The 24,777-nt window shown below is 38.5% G+C and overlaps 1 protein-coding gene across 1 annotated transcript in view; it reads right to left on the bottom strand.

Annotated features, from left to right (window-relative positions):
• Window positions 1-24,777, bottom strand: part of LOC124115276 (WSC domain-containing protein 2-like) — a 93,534-nt gene that overhangs the window by 61,811 nt on the left and 6,946 nt on the right. The window contains exon 2 of the mRNA XM_048384997.1: window positions 16,734-16,961. Coding sequence (XP_048240954.1) covers window positions 16,734-16,961 — 228 coding nt within the window. The remainder of the gene's footprint in view (window positions 1-16,733; window positions 16,962-24,777) is intronic.

Raw genomic sequence — 24,777 nt, 5'->3', positions numbered from 1 at the left:
TTGAAGATACGTCTGTGTGTTTAAAGTTGATTTTGACCGCCCGGGCCAAGTCGGACCCAACACAAGCCAAACACTTCTGATAGAGAGAATGTAGAGGGAAAGGGGCTTCACTTTTGAGCAACGTGTTTGCTACTGCAATATGAGACACTAACGTGTTTTATAGGTAGATATGATATTATAATTAGTCTATAGATGTAAAGTATGTGTTGTAATTTTAGAAGCGCTTTGACAGTTATTAACACGTGTCGTGTCAGTCCTATGACATTCGCGAATATCCACTTGCAGAAAACATCCTGTGTTGGTTTAACATGAATTAGTAAAGGTTAATTAGGTATGCCAAACACGTTAATTAATGAAAGAAGAGTAGTCAAAACACTGTCATTTCGAATTCCTTCCCAGGACATCACACCCCTGCACGCTAAGGTCGGTGAGAAACCTTCTCATCAAAGTAAAGACACAGTCAAGACACTGACTTTTCGGTATGAACTCTCGGTATGTTGCTATAATTATCAGTTTATTACATTGCTGAAGATACATTTTGATTCAAACTCAATTAAATGAGCAAAACTATCCGTTTCTTGACATTTGAGATCTGCCTAGATATGCACGTTTCGTTTTATTATTCTGCAATCCTTTTTTAGTATTACCCGCTGGCCCGGCCCGGCCCGGCCCGACTTTTCTTGGCCCGACTTTTAGGCAATCCCAATTTTATGTGGGACCAATAGAGGAATTATGAGCGTAGACTTGCTAATTATGTTATGATATTCATGCTAGCTCCAACGCAACTTTGATTTATTTTTATAGTATCCACAAAATAAGTAGGATTCGTTTTGTTTTGTTTTATGGGTTTTTATCTTCAACGCCGCACTCAGGAAAATTCTAGCTGTATGAAGGCGGTGTGAAAATAATTGAGTCTCATCCCGAGAATCCAGTGATTGATATCATGAGCATCGATCCACGCAATTGGGATACGATGACATGGATCAACCAAGTGAGTGAGCCCGACCACCCGATCCCGTTAGTCGCCTCTTGCGACAGGCAAAGTCGCCTCGAACGGCAACTATCGGTTGCTGAAGACCTATTCTAACCCGGATACTCACGGCTCAAGCTGGATTCAATTGATATATTAAGATGACATAAAACTGAATTATATTGCTGTTTACATATCAAAGTTTGCTAAATTGTTACAAAATGAGCCACAGCAAGGCTACTCCTTCACAACATATTGGTCCGTGGTTACAGTATAATGTAAGACTAACAGCTTGGCTCTGGAATGAACATATCTTACAGAAAAAAAACAGTTGTTAAATTATCTTTACAAAACTATAATAAAAGGAGCCCAAAGACTCTCTTCATCTTCAGATACTGCAGTAATCTAAACTTGTCAAACATTATAGACTTACAAGGGCTGTATTGGATATATATGTATCAGGGTCTGTGTGACAGACTTAGGATAACTGGACTGAGTGAGGGCCAGCCGAAACTTCCCCTGGCTCATCAGCAAGCATACAGCTCCTTGTGGGACGGAAAACTGCAGGGGGTGGGGGTAGTTAAATTGAGGGTACAGACGGATAAGAGAGATTATTTTACAACTGTAAAGCCTTATTCCACAAAGAGGCGACAGCTGAAACATTGTGAGATTTTTATTTAAGTGTCATGCATTGTACAGCTTGAAAAGGAAAATTGCTTCGTAGTTCGGGTAGATATGAAGAATGCCCGCCGATATGACCTATGCGACACTAAAGTCATTAAAATGCGCACAGCATTTAGAGATTTAAAGAAAACATAATAAATAATAAATAACTCAACGGTATCTTTCCATGACTCAATGGTTCCTGTCACATTTTTTAAATCTTTACCAAAGCCAACTGAAATAAGAAATGTTTTATTTTATTTATGTTTTAGATATATGTATCTTGTGGAAATAAAATAAATATCTTATTGATCCACTACACGTTGCTTCTGTTAAACTTCATAATATTTACTTAATTGTTCATATACAATTTCATTTTTTCCTCCTGTGCGGCGTTAGGCAACACTGGTGTGATTTTCAGTGATTCATTCATATAATTTTACGCCCAGTGGAATCCGTGTAGCCAGCATGCTCGGTGATAATCGGTTTAAATATACAAAACATTTGATGGAAATATCAGGTCGACGGCTCATTGGGCATGTAATACGATTCACGTGAGCACAGCCATCATCTATGCCAGCCTTTTGCGTCATATGTAGCAACTTGAAAGATAGGAGTGGACTCGTAGGCATTAGAAACAAATACTAGCAGGATCGTCTATATATACGATAAAAATGAAAACAAAAATAACTGATGCCAAATAATGTTATGCTGAAGTGAAATATAAAAGAAGCAAGTAATTATAAACCACTTATATTTTTGCTGACATATCATAAAAGAATTAATAGTACCTGTGAGTTCTTGGAGAAGGTGTCGCATCCACGTGTTGCCTGATCCAGGAAAACTGGCCAAAGCTGTTTCTGGAAGGGTCCTGTTGGACAAGGAAGGGATCGGACAAGCCAGATCTGGGACTTGGATCCGACGAACCAGATCCGGAGTTTGGATCTGACTAAATTTTATTTTGTCATTGTCAGGAATCACATAAAGGATGATTAAGAACAAGGAAAGAATAGTCACAGCAAGAGCGAGCGGGCGAACCTTCTTCATTGTGACGAAATACTTCTAGTTTTTAGCAATACCCCAGCGCAACAGGGAGGTCAATGTGAGCATCCAACCACAATCCACGCACCTCCTCGCCCATACTATGTCAATGTGTAGCCAGCCACCAATCACCAATCAATTGCCGCGTCATACGTCTGTTTGTTCAACGATAACGGCTCCAGGTGTTCGGCCTCAAAGGGGGCGGTCGGGAAGCCTAGTGGTTAAAGCGTTCGCTCGTCACGCCGAAGACCCGGGTTCGATTCCCGATATGAGTACAATGTGTGAAGCCCATTTCTGGTGTCCCTCGCCGTGATATTGCTGGAATATTGCTAAAAGCGGCGTAAAACCATACTCACTCACTCGGCCTTAAAGGAAAACCCTACAGATCGTCAAGTTTATATTTTAAACATAAACGGATGAATACGAAAGCCTTAATATCGTGTAATGTTTGCTACAGCTTCCATGGGTATTCTATTTGTACTTTTGCTACTTATTTTAATGTTGCAACTTATGAACATATCGTAAATCATATGACAGCTTGCTGATCCATTTCATCTCAATGAACTGATGTTTATGTCAGGTTCTGTACTTCTGCTTGGTGATTTGTTGTGTTACGCCGCATTTAGAAATAGTCCAGATATATGACGGTGGTCTGTAAATGATCGAGTCTGCCTAGAAAATCCAATGATTGACATCATGAGCATCTATCCATTCAGTTGGGACACTATGACATGTATCAAGGAGTCGCTCTGCCGTGTCACCTCATACGACAAGCATGCCTTTGTAGGTTGTTGAAGGCCAGTTCTAACCCAGGTCAGATTGTAATAATGTCATCCATGGATGCTACAAGATTAGGTTATCTTCAAGACAATATAAGATGTGTGTGAGTGAATCAGGTGGGTTTAACGCCGCTTCGAACAGTATTTCAATTCTATCACTACGTGTAAGCCTAATAGTAGAGGGAAACCTCAAGTGCAGGTGTCAGACGTTTACCTACTAGATGAAACCAACGAGCACAGGTATGGTGCGGACAAAATCGGGGCGGATCGGTTTGGAATCCACAAACGTGGGTTCCTGGCAAGCCTATGGAAGGCTACTCCAGCTCAGGACGAACGGTGTGGGACTCAACCCAACCATGCCACCCCCACAGATTGACACAACAGCTTGCAATATAGAAAAAACAAGAACGATGTGGGCTTTCCGTGAAAATTGGTTTCGCACGCATATGTATTGGTTTACAAGCATCTGGAGAAACTTTTTTTGAATAGATCGCAAGCGATGTTACCAGGATTAAACCAGTGAGGAGTGTAAAAGACAAATGACGAGTAATAAATAAAATACTAAACTCGCTCCCGTGTAGTACCAATTCTGCACATTCTTTCCCTTTTAACACAAATGTGATTTACAAGTGTCAGGAAAAACATGGGAAATACGCAGACCTCGAAATTTCACGCTTGCATTTCAGTGTTCTCGGTGCCTTAGGTTTGATACCCCACAATGTGTTCACTGACATTGGGAGAGTAAACGAGTTTGCTGCCAGGAATACAGCCCTTCTGACAATCTGGTATGACGAGTAATAAATAAAATACTAAACTTAGCAATATTTCAAGAATATCACGACGGGGGACACCAGCAATTGGGTTCACATATTGTACCCATGTCGAGAATCGAACCTGGATATTCGCCGTGACGAGTGAATGCTTTAACTACCCGAACGCCCGCACAAGGGACTAAAAGTTCAGTGATACATATGATTTCATTTGATTTATCAAAATGAATACGTTTTCTTGGCCTGGATATTTCTGAGGCTGTATACGAGTCAAATCCAAATAATTCTGTATTTATCCTTTTTCAATATGCCCTCTACATATTGTGGGTCGTACAACTGATAGAGCTCTGTGTGAAAACCCACAGCATAGCGACGACGGTGATAAAAGTATCGAGCCACTTCATCATGTTGCTCAAGATACTGTGTCTGTGCTGAAGCTGGGCATCCACTTACAATGTGTTGGACTGTCTCATTAAATTTATTGCATAATCGACCGCCTCCGTGGCTCCGTGGTCTAGAGGACTAGCATGCGTGTGTGTGAGTTGTGTTTTAAGGTTGGTTGGTAAGTCGCTTAACGCCGCACTCAGCAATACACCAGCTTTATGACGGCGGTCTGTAAATAATCAAGTCTGGACTGGACAATCCAGTGATAAATATAATGAGCATCAATCCACGCAGATGGGATCGATGACATGCATCAACCAAGTCAGCGAGCCTGACCACCCGATCCCGTTAGTCGCCTCTTACGACAAGCATAGACGCCCCAATACAGCAACCATGGGTTGCTGAAGACCTCTTCTACACCGGATCTTCACGGGTCTGTGTTGTAAGGTGGAAATGCATCCCCAAAACCTTAGTAACACAAATTTAACATTCAAAATGGCCACTACTGTTATGGTAGCTCCGATTCTGTGGTTGCCGTTTGATCATCAGGATATACAAAATATGCATGTATAATACAGAAGACATAAATCATGAGATCTATGGTACATAGGATCATTTTGGGAATCATCAGATGACTAATGTCGGGAAAGTGGATTTCCATTCACCTATCTACTGTATACATAGGCCTCACTCTCATCTAAGCAAATGGCTCGAAACCCATAACAATGGCAACTCACTACTATGTGACCATGAACCAGCATTTTGGCTTTCAATCCAGTGGTATGCACTAGCTGGACTTGGAGACCTATTCCAGCGTCTCACTGCCTTTTTCGAAGATGACCTCTTGATCTAAGATGGTGATTCAAAACTAGCGGTGAGAAGTATATGAATGGAATACTAAATCCAAGAGATGACACAAGGAATTCGCAAAAAAATGCGTCACACCATTTGAAGATTTGCTGTATTTGATCAGTACAAATTTATTACAAATGCATCCCGTAAAGATTTCTGGTTAGAATTGTTCGTCAGCAACCCATGCTTGTCTTAAGAGGTGACTAACGGATCGGTTGGTCAGGTTTGCTGACTTGGTCGATGCATGCCGTCATATCCTAATAGCGAAATCGATGCTCATGATGTCTATCATTCGATTGTCTGGTCCAGATTTGATTATTTATAGACCGCCGTCATATAGATGGAAAATTGCTGAATGCGGCGTTAAACAACAAAGGAACACACCAACATCACTAATGCTTTGGTTGGTTTGTTGGTTTGTTGTTTATCGCCGCACTCAGCAATATTCCAGCTATATGACGGCGGTCAATAGTGAACATGCTCAGGTCTAGTTTTACAGGCATGACTTTCGAAGATTATTCAAGAGACAACTTCATTCTATTTGAACAAAAACAGGTTTGAGAGTGGGTCCACCTTGAGAGTTGACTTTCATAAACACATAGTCCGAATCTCACTATCTAGTCTGATTTTCATAAATATTTTTCGTGAATATCTCAAGTATTTTGTCAGTGTTTTTTATTATATCTGGGGACCCGTGAAGATCCGGGGTAGAGAAGGTCTTCAGCAACCCATGCTTGCTGTAACACGTGTAAAAGAATTTCATGGGGAAGTAGTGAAAGGACGTTTTTATTCTAATGAACTGCAAAAAGTAAATAAAGACGCGGACATCGAGTGGAAAGTGGAGAATGTCCTTAAGAAAAAGCGTGTGAAGGGGAAAATCTTCTATTTGGTTCGTTATTCTGAGTGAGTGAGTGAGTCAATATTAAAAGTCACATCGGCAGTATTTCAGCCATATCTTGACTCTATTATTCTGAAGGCATCACTATGAAGCCAACCAACTATTTCAGTCGGCTACTGTGATCTGGGAAACAGTTTAGTCCATGGATTAGAGTGAGTGAGTGATTGAGTGAGTGAGTGAGTGAGTGAGTGAGTGAGTGAGCGGCAGGCATCACAAAGAAGCCAACCAACTAATTCAGTCGGCTCCTGTGATCTGGGAAACAGTTTAGTCCATGGATTAGAGTGAGTGAGTGAGTGAGTGAGTGAGTGAGTGAGTGAGTGGCATCACAAAGAAGCCAACCAACTAATTCAGTCGGATCATGCGATCTGGGAAACAGTTTAGCCCATGGATAAGAGTGAATGAGTGAGTGAGTGAGTGAGTGAGTGAGTGACAGGCATCACAAAGAAGCCAACCAACTAATTCAGTCGGCTCATGTGATCTGGGAAACAGTTTAGCCCATGGATAAGATTGAGTGAGTGAGTTGAGTGATTTATCATGAGTGAGCAATATGGCGGCGTAGAGACACCAGAACTAAGGCTGCAAACATTGTACCCATAAGGGGTATCGAACCAGGGCCAGCGTGACCAGCGAACACTTTAACCACTAGGTAGGCTTTCCCAAAATACACACATGATTGAGTGAGTGAGTGGGTGGGTGGGTGGTTATCATGAGCGAGTGAGGTGTTTACACCGCTTTTCCCAGCAATATCGCGAGACACCAGAAATGGGCTTCAAACATTGTACCACAAGCAAAGCTTTTATTCCACACACGCACGCACGCACGCACGCACGCACGCACGCACGCACGCACGCACGCACGCACACACTGACGGCGCAGGTCTTTTCTTATCAAGATGATATTTAAGTTCCATTGTTAATTAACATAATCCACCCGAAAGAAATATTTGTATCCATTTTAGCAGCAGGAAGAGAATCACTAAGCTGTTGATGACAGGAAGGATCATAATCAGGGCGAAACTGGGATTTGTAACAACGATCAGTGGATCGGGGCAATGTCAAGTGAAACACCTCTTAGAAAATCTCAGTCCTCTTGGCCTCACATGCCACCCCAATGCCTCAATCATGTGCGGCATTCGAAAATAAATGATAAGAACATTCTGAATGCTGTTCTGTGTTTAACTTTTATTATTCTTGACTTTTTCTGGCGGTATGTACATTTTCCAATTTTCCATAGGTAATGTCATATTTACAAATCTTGTCGAAAACATACCCTCAATTTGGGATATGAGGTCATTCATTGTCTTTCTCTGATCGTTATTGTAGAAGAAGGTGAGTGACACGCTTGTTGAATTTCTATGAAAGTTCCCCTCCGAGTTCCGTAAAGCACACTGTGGCTTTCCTTCAACGCCTGCCTTCTTCAAGAATGAAGATAGCCTGTTAAGCTCGCGTCTTAAGTTGGATTTCAGTGCGTCAAAGAAAACTGGAAGGACATCCCTATGTTGCAACCATGAAGTGAAGAAGGACCGGTAACTACCTATTGACCTTTTTATATAGGTTTTCCAGTCTGAAACCAGAAGACATAATCATAGATGGAATAAAGTGTTTATGTATGACAGATTTGATAACACTGATTAGTTATTGAAGTTGCTATAAAGCTTTTCAAATATATAAAATTCACCCGCCCGAAGCATCAGTTTGTAAGCATATTATCAAAATAATTATGCCTATCGGTTGATTATTCTTTTTTTGCAATATGATTTTCACAAGACAAAACACCAACAATAGTTAGTTGATGGATTATAGAGATTATTAGCTGATTGGGGTTAAAGTAGTTCCTGTTAGGTGACTTCAGTTCAGTAGTTTATTGGATCAGTTTATAGGTGAGATACAACTATCCAGTATGTGATAAACTTGCTTTTCAACGCAAGTTGCAACTCTCAAATAATGCGACAAACTATGTATTTATATATATGTTTATAACATGAGATATACACTCCCCACGTACTAATGTAACAGAAGTATGTGACATGAGATATACACTCCCCATCTACTGTTATAACAGAAGTATGTGACATGAGATATACCCTCCCCACCTACTGTTGTAACAGAAGTATGTGACATGAGATATACACTCCCCACCTACTATTGTAACAGATGTATATAGCATGAGATATACACTCCCCATCTACTGTTGTAACAGATGTATATAGCATGATATATACACTCCCCATCTACTGTTGTAACAGATGTATATAGCATGAGATATACACTCCCCTTGTTCTATGGTAACAGATGTATATAGCATGAGATATACACTCCCCATCTACTGTTATAACAGAAGTATGTGACATGAGATATACACTCCCCACCTACTATTGTAACAGATGTATATAGCATGAGATATACACTCCCCACCTACTGTTGTAACAGATGTATATAGCATGAGATATACACTCCCCACCTACTATTGTAACAGATGTATATAGCATGAGATATACACTCCCCATCTACTGTTGTAACATATGTATATAGCATCATATATACACTCCCCATCTACTGTTGTAACAGATGTATATAGCATGAGATATACACTCCCCTTGTTCTATGGTAACAGATGTATATAGCATGAGATATACACTCCCCATCTACTGTTGTAACAGATGTATATAGCATGAGATATACACTCCCCATCTACTGTTGTAACATATGTATATAACATGCGATATACACTCCCCTTGTACTATGGTAACAGATGTATATAGCATGAGATATACACCCCCCTTGTTCTATGGTAACAGCTGTATATAGCATGAGATATGCACTCCCCACCTACTGTTATAACATATGTATATGACATGAGATATACACTCCCCACCTACTGTTGTAACAGATGTATATAGCATGAGATATACACTCCCCTTGTACGATGGTAACAGATGTATATAGCATGAGATATGCACTCCCCACCTACTGTTATAACATATGTATATAACATGAGATATACACTGCCCTTGTACGATGGTAACAGATGTATATAGCATGAGATATGCACTCCCCACCTACTGTTGTAGCAGATGTATATAGCATGAGATATGCACTCTCCATCTACTGTTGTAACAGATGTATATAGCATGAGATATACACTCCCCATCTACTGTTGTAACATATGTATATAACATGCGATATACACTCCCCTTGTACTATTGTAACAGATGTATATAGCATGAGATATACACTCCCCTTGTACGATGGTAACAGATGTATATAGCATGAGATATGCACTCCCCACCTACTGTTGTAGCAGATGTATATAGCATGAGATATGCACTCTCCATCTACTGTTGTAACAGATGTATATAGCATGAGATATACACTCCCCATCTACTGTTGTAACATATGTATATAACATGCGATATACACTCCCCTTGTACTATTGTAACAGATGTATATAGCATGAGATATACACTCCCCTTGTACGATGGTAACAGATGTATATAGCATGAGATATGCACTCCCCATCTACTGTTATAACATATGTATATAACATGAGATATACACTGCCCTTGTACGATGGTAACAGATGTATATAGCATGAGATATGCACTCCCCACCTACTGTTATAACAGACGTATATAGCATGAGTTGTGCCCTCCCCACCTACTGTTGTAACAGATGTATATAGCATGAGATATACACTCCCCATCTACTGTTGTAACATATGTATATAACATGAGATATACACTCCCCTTGTACTATTGTAACATATGTATATAGCATGAGATATACACTCCCCTTGTTCTATGGTAACAGCTGTATATAGCATGAGATATGCACTCCCCACCTACTGTTATAACAGATGTATATAGCATGAGATATGCACTCCCCACCTACTGTTATAACAGATGTATATAACATGAGATATACACTCCCCTTGTACTATGGTAACAGAAGGATTTGACATGAGATATACACTCCCCATCTACTGTTGTAACAGATGTAAATAACAGGATATTTAAACACCCCATCTACTGTTGTAACAGATGTATTTAACATGAGTTATTCCCTCCCCATCTTCCGTTGTAACAATAGTATGAGATATACACTCCCAACCCATCGTTGTGACAGATAAGACGAGATATACAATCCTCACCTACTGTTGTGACTGATGTATGTAACATTACATATATACTCCAGACCTACTCTTTTAACTGTTGCATATAACATGATATATGCACTCCCAGCTACAGTTGTAACAGATGTAGATAATATGAGATATACACTCCCCATCTACAGTTGTAACTGATGTATAAAACATGAGATATACCTTCTGGACCTACTCTTTTAACTGATGTATATGAGATATACACTACCCACCAACTGTTATAACAGATGTATGTAACATGGGATATACAATCCAAACCTATCTTTGTTACAGATGTACATACCACGAGATATACATAACCACCTTCTGTTGTGACAGATGTATATAACATTAGATATACACTACCCATATACTGTTGTGACAGATGTATATAACATTAGATATACACTACCCATATATTGTTGTGACAGATGTATATAACATTAGATATACACTACCCATCTACTGTTGTGACAGATGTATATAACATTAGATATACACTACCCATCTACTGTTGTGACAGATGTATATAACATTAGATATACACTACCCATCTACTGTTGTGACAGATGTATATAACATTAGATAAAAAACCTGGACCTACTCTTTTTACTGATGTATATAACATGAGATATACACACTCACTTACTGTTGTAACTGATGTATATAACATGAAATATACACTAACACCGACGGTTGTAACCGATGTAAGTAACATGAAACATGGCCTCTAGACCTTCTCTTTTAACGAATGTAAACATCATGAGATATACACACACACCAACTGTTGTAACCGATGTAAGTAACATGAAACATGCCCTCAAGACCTACTCTTTTAACTGATGTGTATAACATGAGATACACACACTCACTTACTGTTGTAACTGATGTATATAAAGTGAGATATACACTAACACCAACGGTTGTAACCGATGTAAGTAACATGAAACATGCCCTCAAGACCTACTCTTTTAACGAATGTAAACATCATGAGATATACACAGACACACCAACTGTTGTAACAGATGTATATAACATGAGAAATACTCACCCAACCTACCCTTGTGACTGATCTATATAACATAAGATATACACTCCCCACGTAATGTTGTAAAATATGTATATAACATGTGATATACACTCACATCTACCTTCGTTACTGATGTACATAACATGATATATACCCTCCCCATTCTACCCTTGTTACTGATGTATATAACATGTATATACCCCCCATTTGTCGTTGCAAATGGAAGCAGCTTCCAACAAAGGAAGCACATTCGATGCAGAAGGGCAATGACAGAGAGACGCATACCACCTTCATGGCAACTGGTAACGGGAGACAGATCACTTATATCTGATGCATGCAGTACAAAGTCGCGGGAGATGTATAATCTGCGTCTGATGCATACAGCTTAATGTCACGGGAGATGTATAATGTGTCTCAAGCATTCCAAACAAAGTCACGGGAAATGTATAATCTGCGTCTGATGCATACAGCTTAATGTCACGGGAGATGTATAATGTGTCTCAAGCATTCCAAACAAAGTCACGGGAAATGTATAATCTGCGTCTGATGCATACAGCTTAATGTCACGGGAGATGTATAATGTGTGTTAAGCATACAGCATAAAGTCACGGGAGATGTAGAATGTGTGTCTGATGGATACAGTACAAAGTCACGGGAGATCTATAATATGTGTCTGAAGCATACAGTACAAAGTCACGGGAGATGTATAATCTGCGTCTGAAGCATACAGTATAAAGTCACGGGAGATGTCACGGGAGAAGTTTATTTAATATTTTAGGCCATATGACCTATAGTACAGAAGTGGTTTGTTTGTATCAACATTGTACAGTCACGTGTAGGTAATAAGAAGTTTACATATAATATTAACGTCTAATTTCAAAATTCTTCTCCAGGAATATTGACAGATATGATATTGTATTAGCATTGCGGGAGTTCAACAAATTTTTCATCAGTTGTTCATCTTTGTACATAGTTGAAATCATAGGGAGGTTTCTACTTCAAAGAAACTGACAATATTTACAAGTGAGAAGCACATGAAACTCATCCTCAAATTAGCCTTTCACAATAACGGCATGAACTACTTTCTTTATCTTGTACATTTTTCTTTCTGAGATTATTAACATTAATTTTATGGTGGTTGGTTGGTTCGTTGGTTAGTTGGTTGGTTGGTTTGTTGTTTAACGCCGCGCTCAGCAATATTCCAGCTACATGACGGCGGTCTGTAAATAATCGAGTCTGGACCAGACAATCCAGTGATAAGCATCGATCCGCGCAATTGGGATCGATGACATGCATCAACCAAGTCAGCGAGCTTTACCACCCGATCCCGTCAGTGGCCTTTTACGGCAAGCAAGGGTTGCTGAAGACCCATTCTACCCCGGATCTTCACGTGTCTTAAAATTATGTAATGACATACGTATTTTACACAAAGAAGTTCAGATACATATTTTTCAGGAACAAGTAATGATTTTGTATTCGTATAATGGCATAAAAACCTTGAGGATGATATTTGACAGTGCCAATCTTGTGAAAATATATCAAGTAATCTTTGCAATTCCTGAAATCAGACACCCATAAACAATATTTACCCTTTTCATCCCAGGCTTTTACATATTATAACAATGAATAGGAAATCTATTTGAATTCATACGAAGTAGCTTTATCAAATGTTTAACTGCCCGAAGCTGGGAAGAAACAAAAAGACTGGCACGACCAGTTTCTCCTAGAATGGCTTTGTTTGAGGCATATTCACCGACACCTAAAAAAAGCTTAAAGTACATGACATGAATTTTTTCTATGGAATCATTAATATCCCCATATTTCTGAACCATACAGAGGAATTGGTGCTATTTTTCTGTCAAAAATGTCCGAAACAACTCGGAAAGATATAAATTTGTTTTCTTTAAAAACTCTAGAGACAGGAATCAAGGCTTTAGATGCTTGCAGAGCCAACTGCTTACATGCTGTTGACCATGATGATCGAGAAGATACAGTCAATCCTAAATATTTATAATATGAAACAATATTGACTGTCTTATTACAATACGTCCATTTTTCAAATTTATTTAGAATACCACCTTTTCTGAAAACAATTACATTTGTCTTTTTCAAATTTACTTCAAGGGCCCATTTCTCACACTATAGCTGGAGAACATTTAACTGTTTCTGGAGGCCACTAACTGAAAATGATAATAAGCAACATCTTAAGCAAATAGTAACAACATTATATCAATTATATCTTGTGACACAAAGACTCCGTAATCACATTCATGATACATTTCAGTTACAAATTCATTTATGAAAAATATAAATAGGACAGGGCTGAGTACACAGTCCTGTCTTACACCAGCTGAAGTTCTGAAACATTCACTGATTCCTTTATCTGTCTTGATACATGCCTTAACTGATGAGTACATGCTCTGTAGAACGTTTGACAATTTGCCTGTTAATCCTTTAGTAATTAATAAAAACTTCATTTACTTTCTATCCACATAGTCAAAAGCCTTTTTGAAATCGATAAAGGCACAATAAAACGGCGCTTGGGTTTACTAAGATATTTTGTACACAAAGATTGAAGAATAAATATATTGTCTGATGGAGAATAGTTGGGTCTAAATCCAGCTTGGGATTCTGATAACAGGTCATTCACGTCTAACATTTTCTAATACGTTTTTCAATCACAACAGAAAACATTTTGCCAGTCACATTTAGGAGAGAAATACCTCGATAGTTGTTTGGATCAGATATGTTTCCAGATTTAGGTAGAGAAATAATCATTCCTATATTCAAGGAATTTTGAAAAACACCTCTATCTAGAATTGTATTAAAAAGTTGCTTAAGATAAGGGTTTATGAAATTTGTTATACTTTTCATATATTCAGGGGGTATACCATCCTCACCGGCTGCTTTACCCACTTTTAAATCATCTAAAGCTTTTTAAATTTCATTTTCAGTAATTTCACCTGATAAAAGCTGGTCAGTAAAAGGCATATCATTACAATGTTAACATGAATGGGAATCTTAAAATTTCTGAACTGATTTATCAAATTCATTCACATCTCTGATAAAAGCTGGATTTAATAAATCCTTACAATATCTAAACCAAGTGTCAGGGGTTATATCACCTTGTCGTGCGTTACTTCTCAAATAGTGCTTTATAGTCTTCCAGAGCTCTTTACAATCACTCATATTTGCAGCATCGGTTAATTTCTGACTCATATGCATTTTATACTCATTTTGTTTAGTTTTACACTTCTTTCTGAATTCAGTTTTCGCACATGAGTAATCTTTTAAGTTTGAGTCACTCTTGAATGATCTGAAACGATTTAGTAGCATGTATTTCTTAGATTTAAGTTGACAGCAATTTGCATCAAACCATAACGATTGCTCTTCAGAGGTTATTTTCTAGACCATCTATAGACTGCCCCCGCCTCTTCCCAACAGTAGATAAGTATATCAGCTAATTTCATAACTGCAGCGTTTATGTCAGTTTGCTGTGTGTATATTGTGTGTCTGAAGCATACAGTATAATGTCAAGGGTGATGCATAACGTGTGTAAAGCATACAGTAAAATGTCACGGGAAATGTATAATGTGTGTGAAGCATACAGTATAACGTCACGGGAAATGTAAAATGTGTGTGAAGCATACAGTACAAAGTCACGGGAGATGTATAATTTGTGTGAAGCATACAGTATAACGTCACGGGAAATGTATAATGTGTGTGAAGCATACAGTACAAAGTCACGGGAAATGTATAATGTGTGTGAAGCATACAGTATAACGTCACGGGAAATGTATAATGTGTGTGAAGCATACAGTACAAAGTCACGGGAAATGTATAATGTGTGTGAAGCATACAGTATAACGTCACGGGAAATGTATAATGTGTTTGAAGCATACAGTACAAAGTCACGGGAAATGTATAATGTGTGTGAAGCATACAGTATAACGTCACGGGAAATGTATAATGTGTGTGAAGCATACAGTACAAAGTCACGGGAGATGTATAATGTGTGTGAAGCATACAGTATAACGTCACGGGAAATGTATAATGTGTGTGAAGCATACAGTACAAAGTCACGGGAGATGTATAATGTGTGTGAAGCATACAGTATAACGTCACGGGAAATGTATAATGTATTTGAAGCATACAGTACAAAGTCCAGGGAGATGTATAATGTGTGTGAAGCATACAGTACAAAGTCACGGGAAATGTATAATGTGTGTGAAGCATACAGTATAACGTCACGGGAAATGTATAATGTGTGTGAAGCATACAGTATAACGTCACGGGAAATGTATAATGTGTTTGAAGCATACAGTACAAAGTCACGGGAGATGTATAATGTGTCTGAAGCATACAGTATAACGTCACGGGAAATGTATAATGTGTGTGAAGCATACAGTATAACGTCACGGGAAATGTATAATGTGTGTGAAGCATACAGTATAACGTCACGGGAGATGTATAATGTGTGTGAAGCATACAGTATAATGTCTCGGGAAATGTATAATGTGTCTGAAGCATACAGTACAGAGTCACTGGAGATGTATAATGTGTGTGAAGCATACAGTACAAAGTCACGGGAGATATATAATGTGTCTGAAGCATACAGTACAAAGTCACGGGATATATATAATGTGTCTGAAGCATACAGTATAATGTCTCGGGAAATGTATAATGTGTCTGAAGCATACAGTACAGAGTCACTGGAGATGTATAATGTGTGTCAAGCATACAGTACAAAGTCACGGGAGATATATAATGTGTCTGAAGCATACAGTACAAAGTCACGGGAGATATATAATGTGTCTGAAGCATACAGTTCAAAGTCACGGGATATATATAATATGTGTAAAGCATATAGTATAACGTCATATATGACGGCAGTCTGTAAATAATCGAGTCTGGACCAGAAAATCCAGTGATTGTCATCATGGACATCGATCCACGCAAATGGAATCGATGACATGCATCAACCAAGTCAGCGAGCCTGACCACCCGATCCCGTTAGTCGCCTTTGACGACAAGCATAGTCGCCTTTGACGGCAAACATGGGTTGCTGAAGACCTATTCTACCCCGGATCTCCACGGGTTGAAGCGTAACCTGGGTACGGCACCTACAGAACAATGGAAACCCCATGTAATCTGTGTGTGAGTGTAATTTAAGTCACTTAAAGCAGGCATTCATGTTTGTACTTACCTTTGAAGTGATCGAGGTTTCCTTGCCCAGTTTGCCCAGAATGTTGACGGGTGAATTCAGCAAGAAATGATTCATACGGGTTCCGGATGATTAAAATGGCTCGCTTGTAGATGGTAGAGACTGACGCATGTGTCTTTATCGCAACCACTGTGCCGTCTGTTCGACCTTCGCCAGGGAAGCCATTCTCCATCAACTTTTTATTCTTGTAGATTGCTCCGGTGTAGATTCCTGAAACGAGTTTCTTTTAGACAATAATACTTGCTGAAGTTTAAATGATCCAATACTAAGGATGTGCAATCTCACCATATATTGCAGTCATTATGAAGAAGGGAGTGCATCAACTGTTCGATGACATTGTATTAGTAGTAGTTGTTATTGGTAGCAGGAGCATGGATTGAGGTCGGACTGTGGTCATAGGTGTTTGTGCCCACCTTAACGACAGGATTTTATTGTTCACCTACAAATCGCTCACGTAATTTATTCAGAAAGAAAATAAAAAGTATTACATTTTTATCAGTGATATAACATCCAATCACAGAGTTGATATAAACTGCCGTTAGAGAGAGTTCACTGTCATAACAATATCAGATAATCATAAAGTGTAGTAAAAAACAATAGTTTGCTTATAAAACATGAAAATCCAATGCTGCCCTTTCCATGTAACCTTACATTAGATTTTGGCCTGGCATTCTAGAAAGACAAAATGTATCTTCTTGGTTAAACTCTGTACTTCTCAGATCTTGGCTGCTATCATCATGTGTGGGATATTCAATTAAAAATTCTTCAGTAAATCAACAATGACCAAGAAATAATGTAATGAGAAGACTTATGGAATGTACATGTCATCAACTGACGACCAGTTTCACCAAGATTAGCTCTGTTAACTGCAAATGTACCCACTTCTTGAAAACATAGTCACACATCAATAATGGAAAAGATGGTAGAAACAGTAGTTGAATGAATATATGTGTTATCACACAACGATTGAGAAAACATCAATTGCCTTACTTACTCTCACAGCAAGAGTGTTACATGGTTAGGACCATATAAGTCTTGGGGAGAACAAAACTGCAAGATATTAATCGACAATTAACATTTTTTACCTTCGTTTTTTTCAAAGTCTATGATTCAGACAAAGACAATTTTCGTTAATTTTGACTTATCAACATTTACACGTATTCCCCCTTGAAAGAATACCGTATTCGACGAAATAAGCGCCCAGCGCTCTCAAAATAAGAAATAGGGAGCTCTTTTTAGAATATTATTTTAGTGGAAAAATATAAAGTTGAAAGGTAAATTTCGTGGTTAATGCTGACAGCCTGAAATGTTTATGTACCACAGATCTATTTTTCCAGAATTTAATTGCCCATAATTAAGTGTGCATATAACAGATGAGTGCGTATTTTAAGCGAATATATAAGTCTTGTGCACATTGACCAATCGGAAGGGGTGCTAATTAAGATTGTTCACTGGCCAATTTATTAGCGAATATCGCCGTGGGCGCTTATTAGAGCGGGGCGCTTATTACGTCGAATACGGTATGCACTTAAAAATCTATTGATTTTTGTAAGCCCAGAAAAGTGAGAAAAAAGCAATATCATCCGCCAAAGAAAAATAACAGTATATCTTCCATAATTCGGAGAAAAGGGGGAGGGGGGTTGAATAGAGTGTTTGGGAGGTCAGTAAGTCATATTTAGGGGGTTTAGTAGCGTTGCTGGTGTCATTTGATTGTTGCAGTTTAGTGTGGATTGCTCTGTGTGCCTTGTAGTGTATGCATTGGACAAGTGCATGTTCTGTGGTTTCTTTTTGAGTGCAGTGTGGGCATGCGCCTGGAACGAATTCTATCTGTTTGCCTGTTTTTGTTAGTTCATAAGAGCTTTTTAAAATTTGATTTATTAATTTGGGACGGTTTTTAGTGTTTTTGTTTTTTAGGGCCTGGAGTCCACTGAGGGAGTCTGTTAGGATGAGGATGTTTTGGTGGGTGTTTATTTGTGGGTTGTGAAGGGCTGTGGCCAGGCCCATGAGCTCGGCCGTAAAGATTAATTGATTATTGAGGAGCCTGTAAGATTTTGTTTGTTTTAGAAGTAAGGTTTCAGAGAGTTGTGGACGCCAAAGCCGGTGTGTTTGAGGACGGATCAGAGGATCCGTCTGTGTAAATGTAGCACCAATTTGGCCATTTCTCGTGGATGTGTGCTAATGAATTGTTTTTAGCGATGTTTTGATCCGTTTGTTTGTTTAGCGTGAAGGCGAGTGTGGTGTCTTCTTTAGGGCTTTTGATTTTTGTAGTGTAAATGTTGGAAGGTTTGGTGTTTTGTCTGAAATTATTTAGTTTTTGTTCATTTAGGTAGGTTTCTATTCTTGTGATATGGGGGTCAGTTGTGGGTTTTTGCGGGCCAGCGCTTGTTTTTTGGGGGGCTTATGTTATTTTTAAGAATGTTTTGGATGAGAGGGTTTGATTGGGCGGCCGCCTAGAAGTTTGGAGATAATTGTTCCCTACGTAATTCTAATGGGATTTCTCCTGTTAGAGCCTGCAGTGAAGTGCTAGAAGTGCCTTGTTGGGTGCAGGTGATTATTTTTAGTGCTTGGTACTGGATTGAGTTTAATTTATTGTTAAGTGAATTGTTTAGGGTGTTGTAAATGGCGCTACCGTAGTCTAGTTTAGATCGGATAAGAGCTGTGTATAAGGAAAGTAGGGTGTTCTTTTAGGCTCCCCAGTTGGATCCCGTGAGGCATCTGAGTGTGTTTAGGTTCTTTCTGCATTTGTTTTTTTATGTGAGCATCCCAAGTGAGATGCTCATCAAAGATTTGTCCTAGGAATATAGTTTGTTTTTGGAATTTGATGGTATTATTGTTAAGTAGTAGTTTTAGAGAGGCGGATTGCATATTTTTATGTGTAAAGACTATACCTGTTGTTTTTTTCGGAGTTTAGTGAGAAGCCCCATTTGTCTGTCCATTGTTTGATTTTATTCAGTGATTTTTGTAGAATATTTTGCGCTAATTTAATGCTTTTTGTGCGGATCCAGAGGGCTCCGTCACCTGCGAATTTGGATGTGTTTACTGTAGGGGATAGTCCCTCGAACAGGTCGTTTATCATTATGTTGAAGAGAGTGGGGATTAGGATGCTGCCCTGGGGTGTGCCGTTTTCTAGGGGACACTGGTCCAATAGAGTTTGGTCTATACCCACAGCTATTTTGCGGTTAGTTAGGAAGTCTTAGATGTAATTTATTATTTGTAATTACATGTTTGAATGTTATCAGTTTTGCGTTCTGAGATACAGTGATGTAAGCATCTTCTACAATTAACAATACATGTATATAATAAAATACAGAACTCTCTGCCGGAATGTTTCGTGGAAATCATTCGATCAATTAAAAATGACTGCGTGACAAGACGAATCAACTATTTATACCCGATAAAAGAAACTACCTTATTTTAGGAACAGTGCCATAAAAGTACATTTGAAATTTCTAACAAGCAGATACATTAGCGACAGTGACTACATTTACGTAATCCGTATCAATCAAAGGTGTAAAAAAATGAAAATCATTTCTGTCAGCCTACCAAATTACCAAGTTTTATTAATACTATATTTATTACAATGCAAATACTTTAGTGATACATTTTTCAGAGGAGAGGCCATACACACATGTATATTGCTTCCGTGTGTGAATTCAGGTTATACTTGGCATCTCAGTTCCCAGTTTCATACCGGATGTATATCTGAATTCGTATATGGAACCATGCGTACAGCATGACAATTACTTGCTAGTCCTCAGTCGACAACACACATAACATGGTCAAACAATTTGGGGCCCCGCTTTTGCAAGTTGTTTAGTACAATAATGTTTTATTAAAATCTCTTTCAATTTGCTTTCACCATTTTCCCTATTCCATTCCATGCCTGTTAATGTAGCTACATCCTATTGCTCATGTTCCCAAGTATTATAAAGCACTTTAATGTTTCTCCTTCCTAATCTAACGTTATAACATTTCAGGTCATCACCATCACAAGCGACGATACCAAGACTTATTTTATTCGGTTTATGGCCTATGCGGTCATACAATTGATTTTATTAGTCTTTAAATCTTATGTCTAGTACATATTTTCACAAACAGGGCTGTTAGCTGATATAAGGAATGTAATATCCAGTTGAATTCCCAGTTGACGTGAAGATCCGGGGTAGAATAGGCCTTCAGCAACCCATGCTTGCCGTAAAAGGCGACTATGCTTGTCGTAAAAGGCGACTAACGGGATCGGTTGGTCAGGCTCGATGACTTGGTTGATGCATGTCATCGATCCCAATTGCGTGGATCGATGCTCATGATATTAATCACTGGATTGTCTGGTCCAGACTAGATTATTTACAGACGGCCGTCATATAGCTGGAATATTGCCGAGTGCGGCGTAAAACAACCAACCAATCAACCAACTTTTTTATCAAATAAGAGGACTGTATACGACATACGTTAGTCTTAACGAACTTTCTACAATTAATATTTTGAATAAGGACAGTCGTTGTTACGTGCGTAACTAGGTTATTAGTACGGCATTGACCTTGACATGTGTCTTTGGGCAAACATCGTCCTCACCAGAAGTGCTGAATTCTAAAGATGCACTTGGGTGTAAATTGACTGGGGAAAAGATAGGAACCACATTATTGATATATTGATGACACGAAGCTCGCAGATGTCACTGCATGCAAGAAGCCATGCAATACAATATACGTTTATGTATACAGCAGCTGTTCAATTTTGGAAACGCCTTTGTTCATGTTCACAATTCATGTCAAACATTTTAGATGACGTTTCAGAATCAGTGAGGTTAATAGGGGTGTAACGTTGCACTTCTATAGCGACGTGCTTGTACGTGTGTGTGTGTTTGTGTGTGTCAGTTTGTACTAGCCCGGACCGATGCCGATTTATAGTGCTAGCTCACTGAGGTGAATCTGAAGATTGTGACAAGTTCAAATTTTGAATCTATTGTCATCACTCCACAGGTTTCTGAGTGCGGTGACAAACGTTGCCTTACTTGCAGCACTATAATTGAAGGCTGTTCAGTCCAAATTACAAAGGACACTAAATTTACTGTAAAACAAAATATGACTTGTGATACTAGAAATGATATTTACTTGATTGTTTGTAGTGGATGCAATGAGAAGTATATCGGGAAGACAGAACATAAATTAAAAAGAATGAATCTTCACCGTTTACAAATAAAGCAGCCACAAAACCGCACGATTCCACTCAGTGAACATTTAGATACATGTGGAAGCGGCAACATTTTTAGTTTTCCCGCTTTAACCCTCTGGATGCCGAGGTTATTTTTCTGGCGCACATTTTCCTAAGATCACATTCATTGGGACTGGATGCTTTGCACAATAGCCAGAGTATCTCACTGTTAATTATTTTTTTATCATTTGCATTTACATAAGTAAAGAACATATCAATTTAATCTGAATACGTCAATGTGTCAATTTCTTGTTCTAAAAAGTACAGGTATAAGTATTCATATTCGACTTCTTATCATTTGTATTTGTAAGACATTTTTAAAATTTTCTTGCGCCTGTTGTACATTACATTTATGGTCGTAGTTTGTTGACTTTGCTAACGATATTAGGCTGAGCAGCAAGAAATGTTTTGAACATCTGATTGCATTTTAAGCAATTTTGTGCCGTTTGGACAATATTCATACCAACAAATAAACAAAGATGGCGGATGTAAAATTTCGGAGTTAAATCAGTACTTTTCAAAAATTGGGAATTGTTTCTGCGCACCCGGCCACCTGGGTTCCAGCTACTAATGCCTACGTCCACTTTTGCCTACAGTTACTATTGCCTACAAAAAAAATAAAGCAGTGTGGAATAATGCCTACACAGTGAAAACAACATACCCATGCTAGGAATGAACTCTTTGAAATTTCTTTGAAATCATCAAATATCTGCTGGTGTATACTATAAGAACTAATGCAATGATGCAGAAATGATGCATTGATAGCAGGTGTCGCTGAAAATCACTGGTGCATGACTTTGTTTATTGTAGACCGTAGGCATTAGTGGATGTAGGCATTAGTGGACGCCGCCGCCACCTGGGAGCAATACTGCCAAAACTTGCAGTGTCCCTTTTCCCATGTTGAAGCATATTGAGAAAAGCATACCTTTGTACTTACTTATCTTTTGTAAAACATAAGACATTAATACAACATATATCCCCGTGTTATGGGTTTTCGGACGCTGAATAAACATTCATAGTTTTTTCACATGAACAACTGTAAAACCTCTCATTCACTTATAAAAGACAACTTTATCATAAAAAAGTCATTATTGGAGTATTAACAATTTCTAGTGCAAGTATTCAGGATAGAAAACGTATGATGTCCGGAAATGATCCCATGATTGTATGACGAATAATAATAAAGGCATGTTTGATGCTGAAAACTCTAAACGAAAACAGGACAATCCGCCACGTTTCCGGCAACACGATATTTTCGGAGTATTTAAAAAAAAATCTTTGATTATATTTTGAAGAGGATTTTTCCAAGGACTGCCGTTTTAAAAAAACCGCGATTTTCCGCGTTCCGCCTAGATTTGACATTATAACAATGTATACCCTACAATTAAACCAACAGCTCAGAACAAACCAAATTTAACACTTTAAATTAATAATAAAATAGTTTTCATCCTCTGTGCAATCCACTCTGTTGGCTAATCTGCCATGTGCACGAAAGCATGTTACAAATCACATCGCAGCCTCCCCGTACAAACGAATCCAAGCTCAGCACAAATTGATTTCAACACTTTCAAAACAGAAGTCACCGCCAATGCAGTCCTCTCCTTTCTGGATATGGATCCACCTCAGCAGCGCCACCTGGTGGGAGAAAATCCAAGATGGCCGCCAAAATGGTTAAAATCTCTTATGACGTCAAATTATATTCAATATATCATCATTATTTTGTCAATTTTAGTCATCTTGGATTTTCTCCCACCAGGTGGCGCTGCTGAGGTGGATCCATATCCAGAAATGTTCGGAATGTTTCAATGTATAAGTGTGCCAAGTTTGGTGCTTTTAACCCAAAGTGCACAATTATGACTAAAATCCAGCCTTAACCACCCCAATTTTGTACATAATTCAAATCTAATATGCAGCGCCCACTGGTGGCGAAGAAAATCCAAGATGGCCGCCAAAATGGTTAAAATCTCTTATGACGTCAAATTATATTCAATATATCATCATTATTTTGTCAATTTTAGTCATTTATATAAAATTGATTGAGTCAATGTTGTATATAATTCAAATCTAATATGCAGCGCCCACTGGTGGCGAAGAAAATCCAAGATGGCCGCCAAAATGACTTAATCTTCAAAAATGTCAAATGTTTTTTCCACAATATCAGTATCATTTGCTCATTGCAATCATTTCAATCAAATATGGCTTTAAAACAATTCCAAGTAATGCTTTACTGAATGTATAAGTTTTTGGTACTAAAATTCATTCATTTGAAGCAAGATATGTATTCTGTAAGGCAGATCTGGGGAATATATTGGACTGCATGAACTTGGTTAAAAATCGGTAACTGAACTCGGAATGTGATAAAAAATATTGGACCAGCACTGAAACATGCCTTTTTGATTCTGAATCATTAAGGCTAACTAAACGAGCAACACTTATCCACAGACGTGATTTAAGGTTAAAACAAACTTTCAGAGGAACATTTCCTTCTGACTGCCATAAACAGTGTGTACCTGCCTCTTTGAAGGACCTAGTCAGTATGAAATTTGTAGGACCAAGTATGAAAAAAACGACGGTAAACTACGGTTATAACGAACTCAAAGGGACCACTAATTTGAGTTCGTTGTAACCGTAGTTCGTTATAAATATATATACATCATATATACAGCAAATGGCTTTGACCAAAAAACCAGTTCCGCCAGTTCGTTATAAGCGTGTTCATTATAAACATAGTTTACTGTATCTCAGAACATCTTGTCTTCAAAGCGTGAAATCTCGGTGCACCAGCTCATCAACACAATGACACCACTGAGACCGA

This window comes from Haliotis rufescens, unplaced genomic scaffold (assembly GCF_023055435.1).
Source record: "Haliotis rufescens isolate VD_foot unplaced genomic scaffold, xgHalRufe1.0.p SCAF_53, whole genome shotgun sequence".
Classification (NCBI taxonomy): Eukaryota; Metazoa; Mollusca; class Gastropoda; order Lepetellida; family Haliotidae; genus Haliotis; species Haliotis rufescens.
This window is presented reverse-complemented; position numbering and strand designations above follow the sequence as displayed.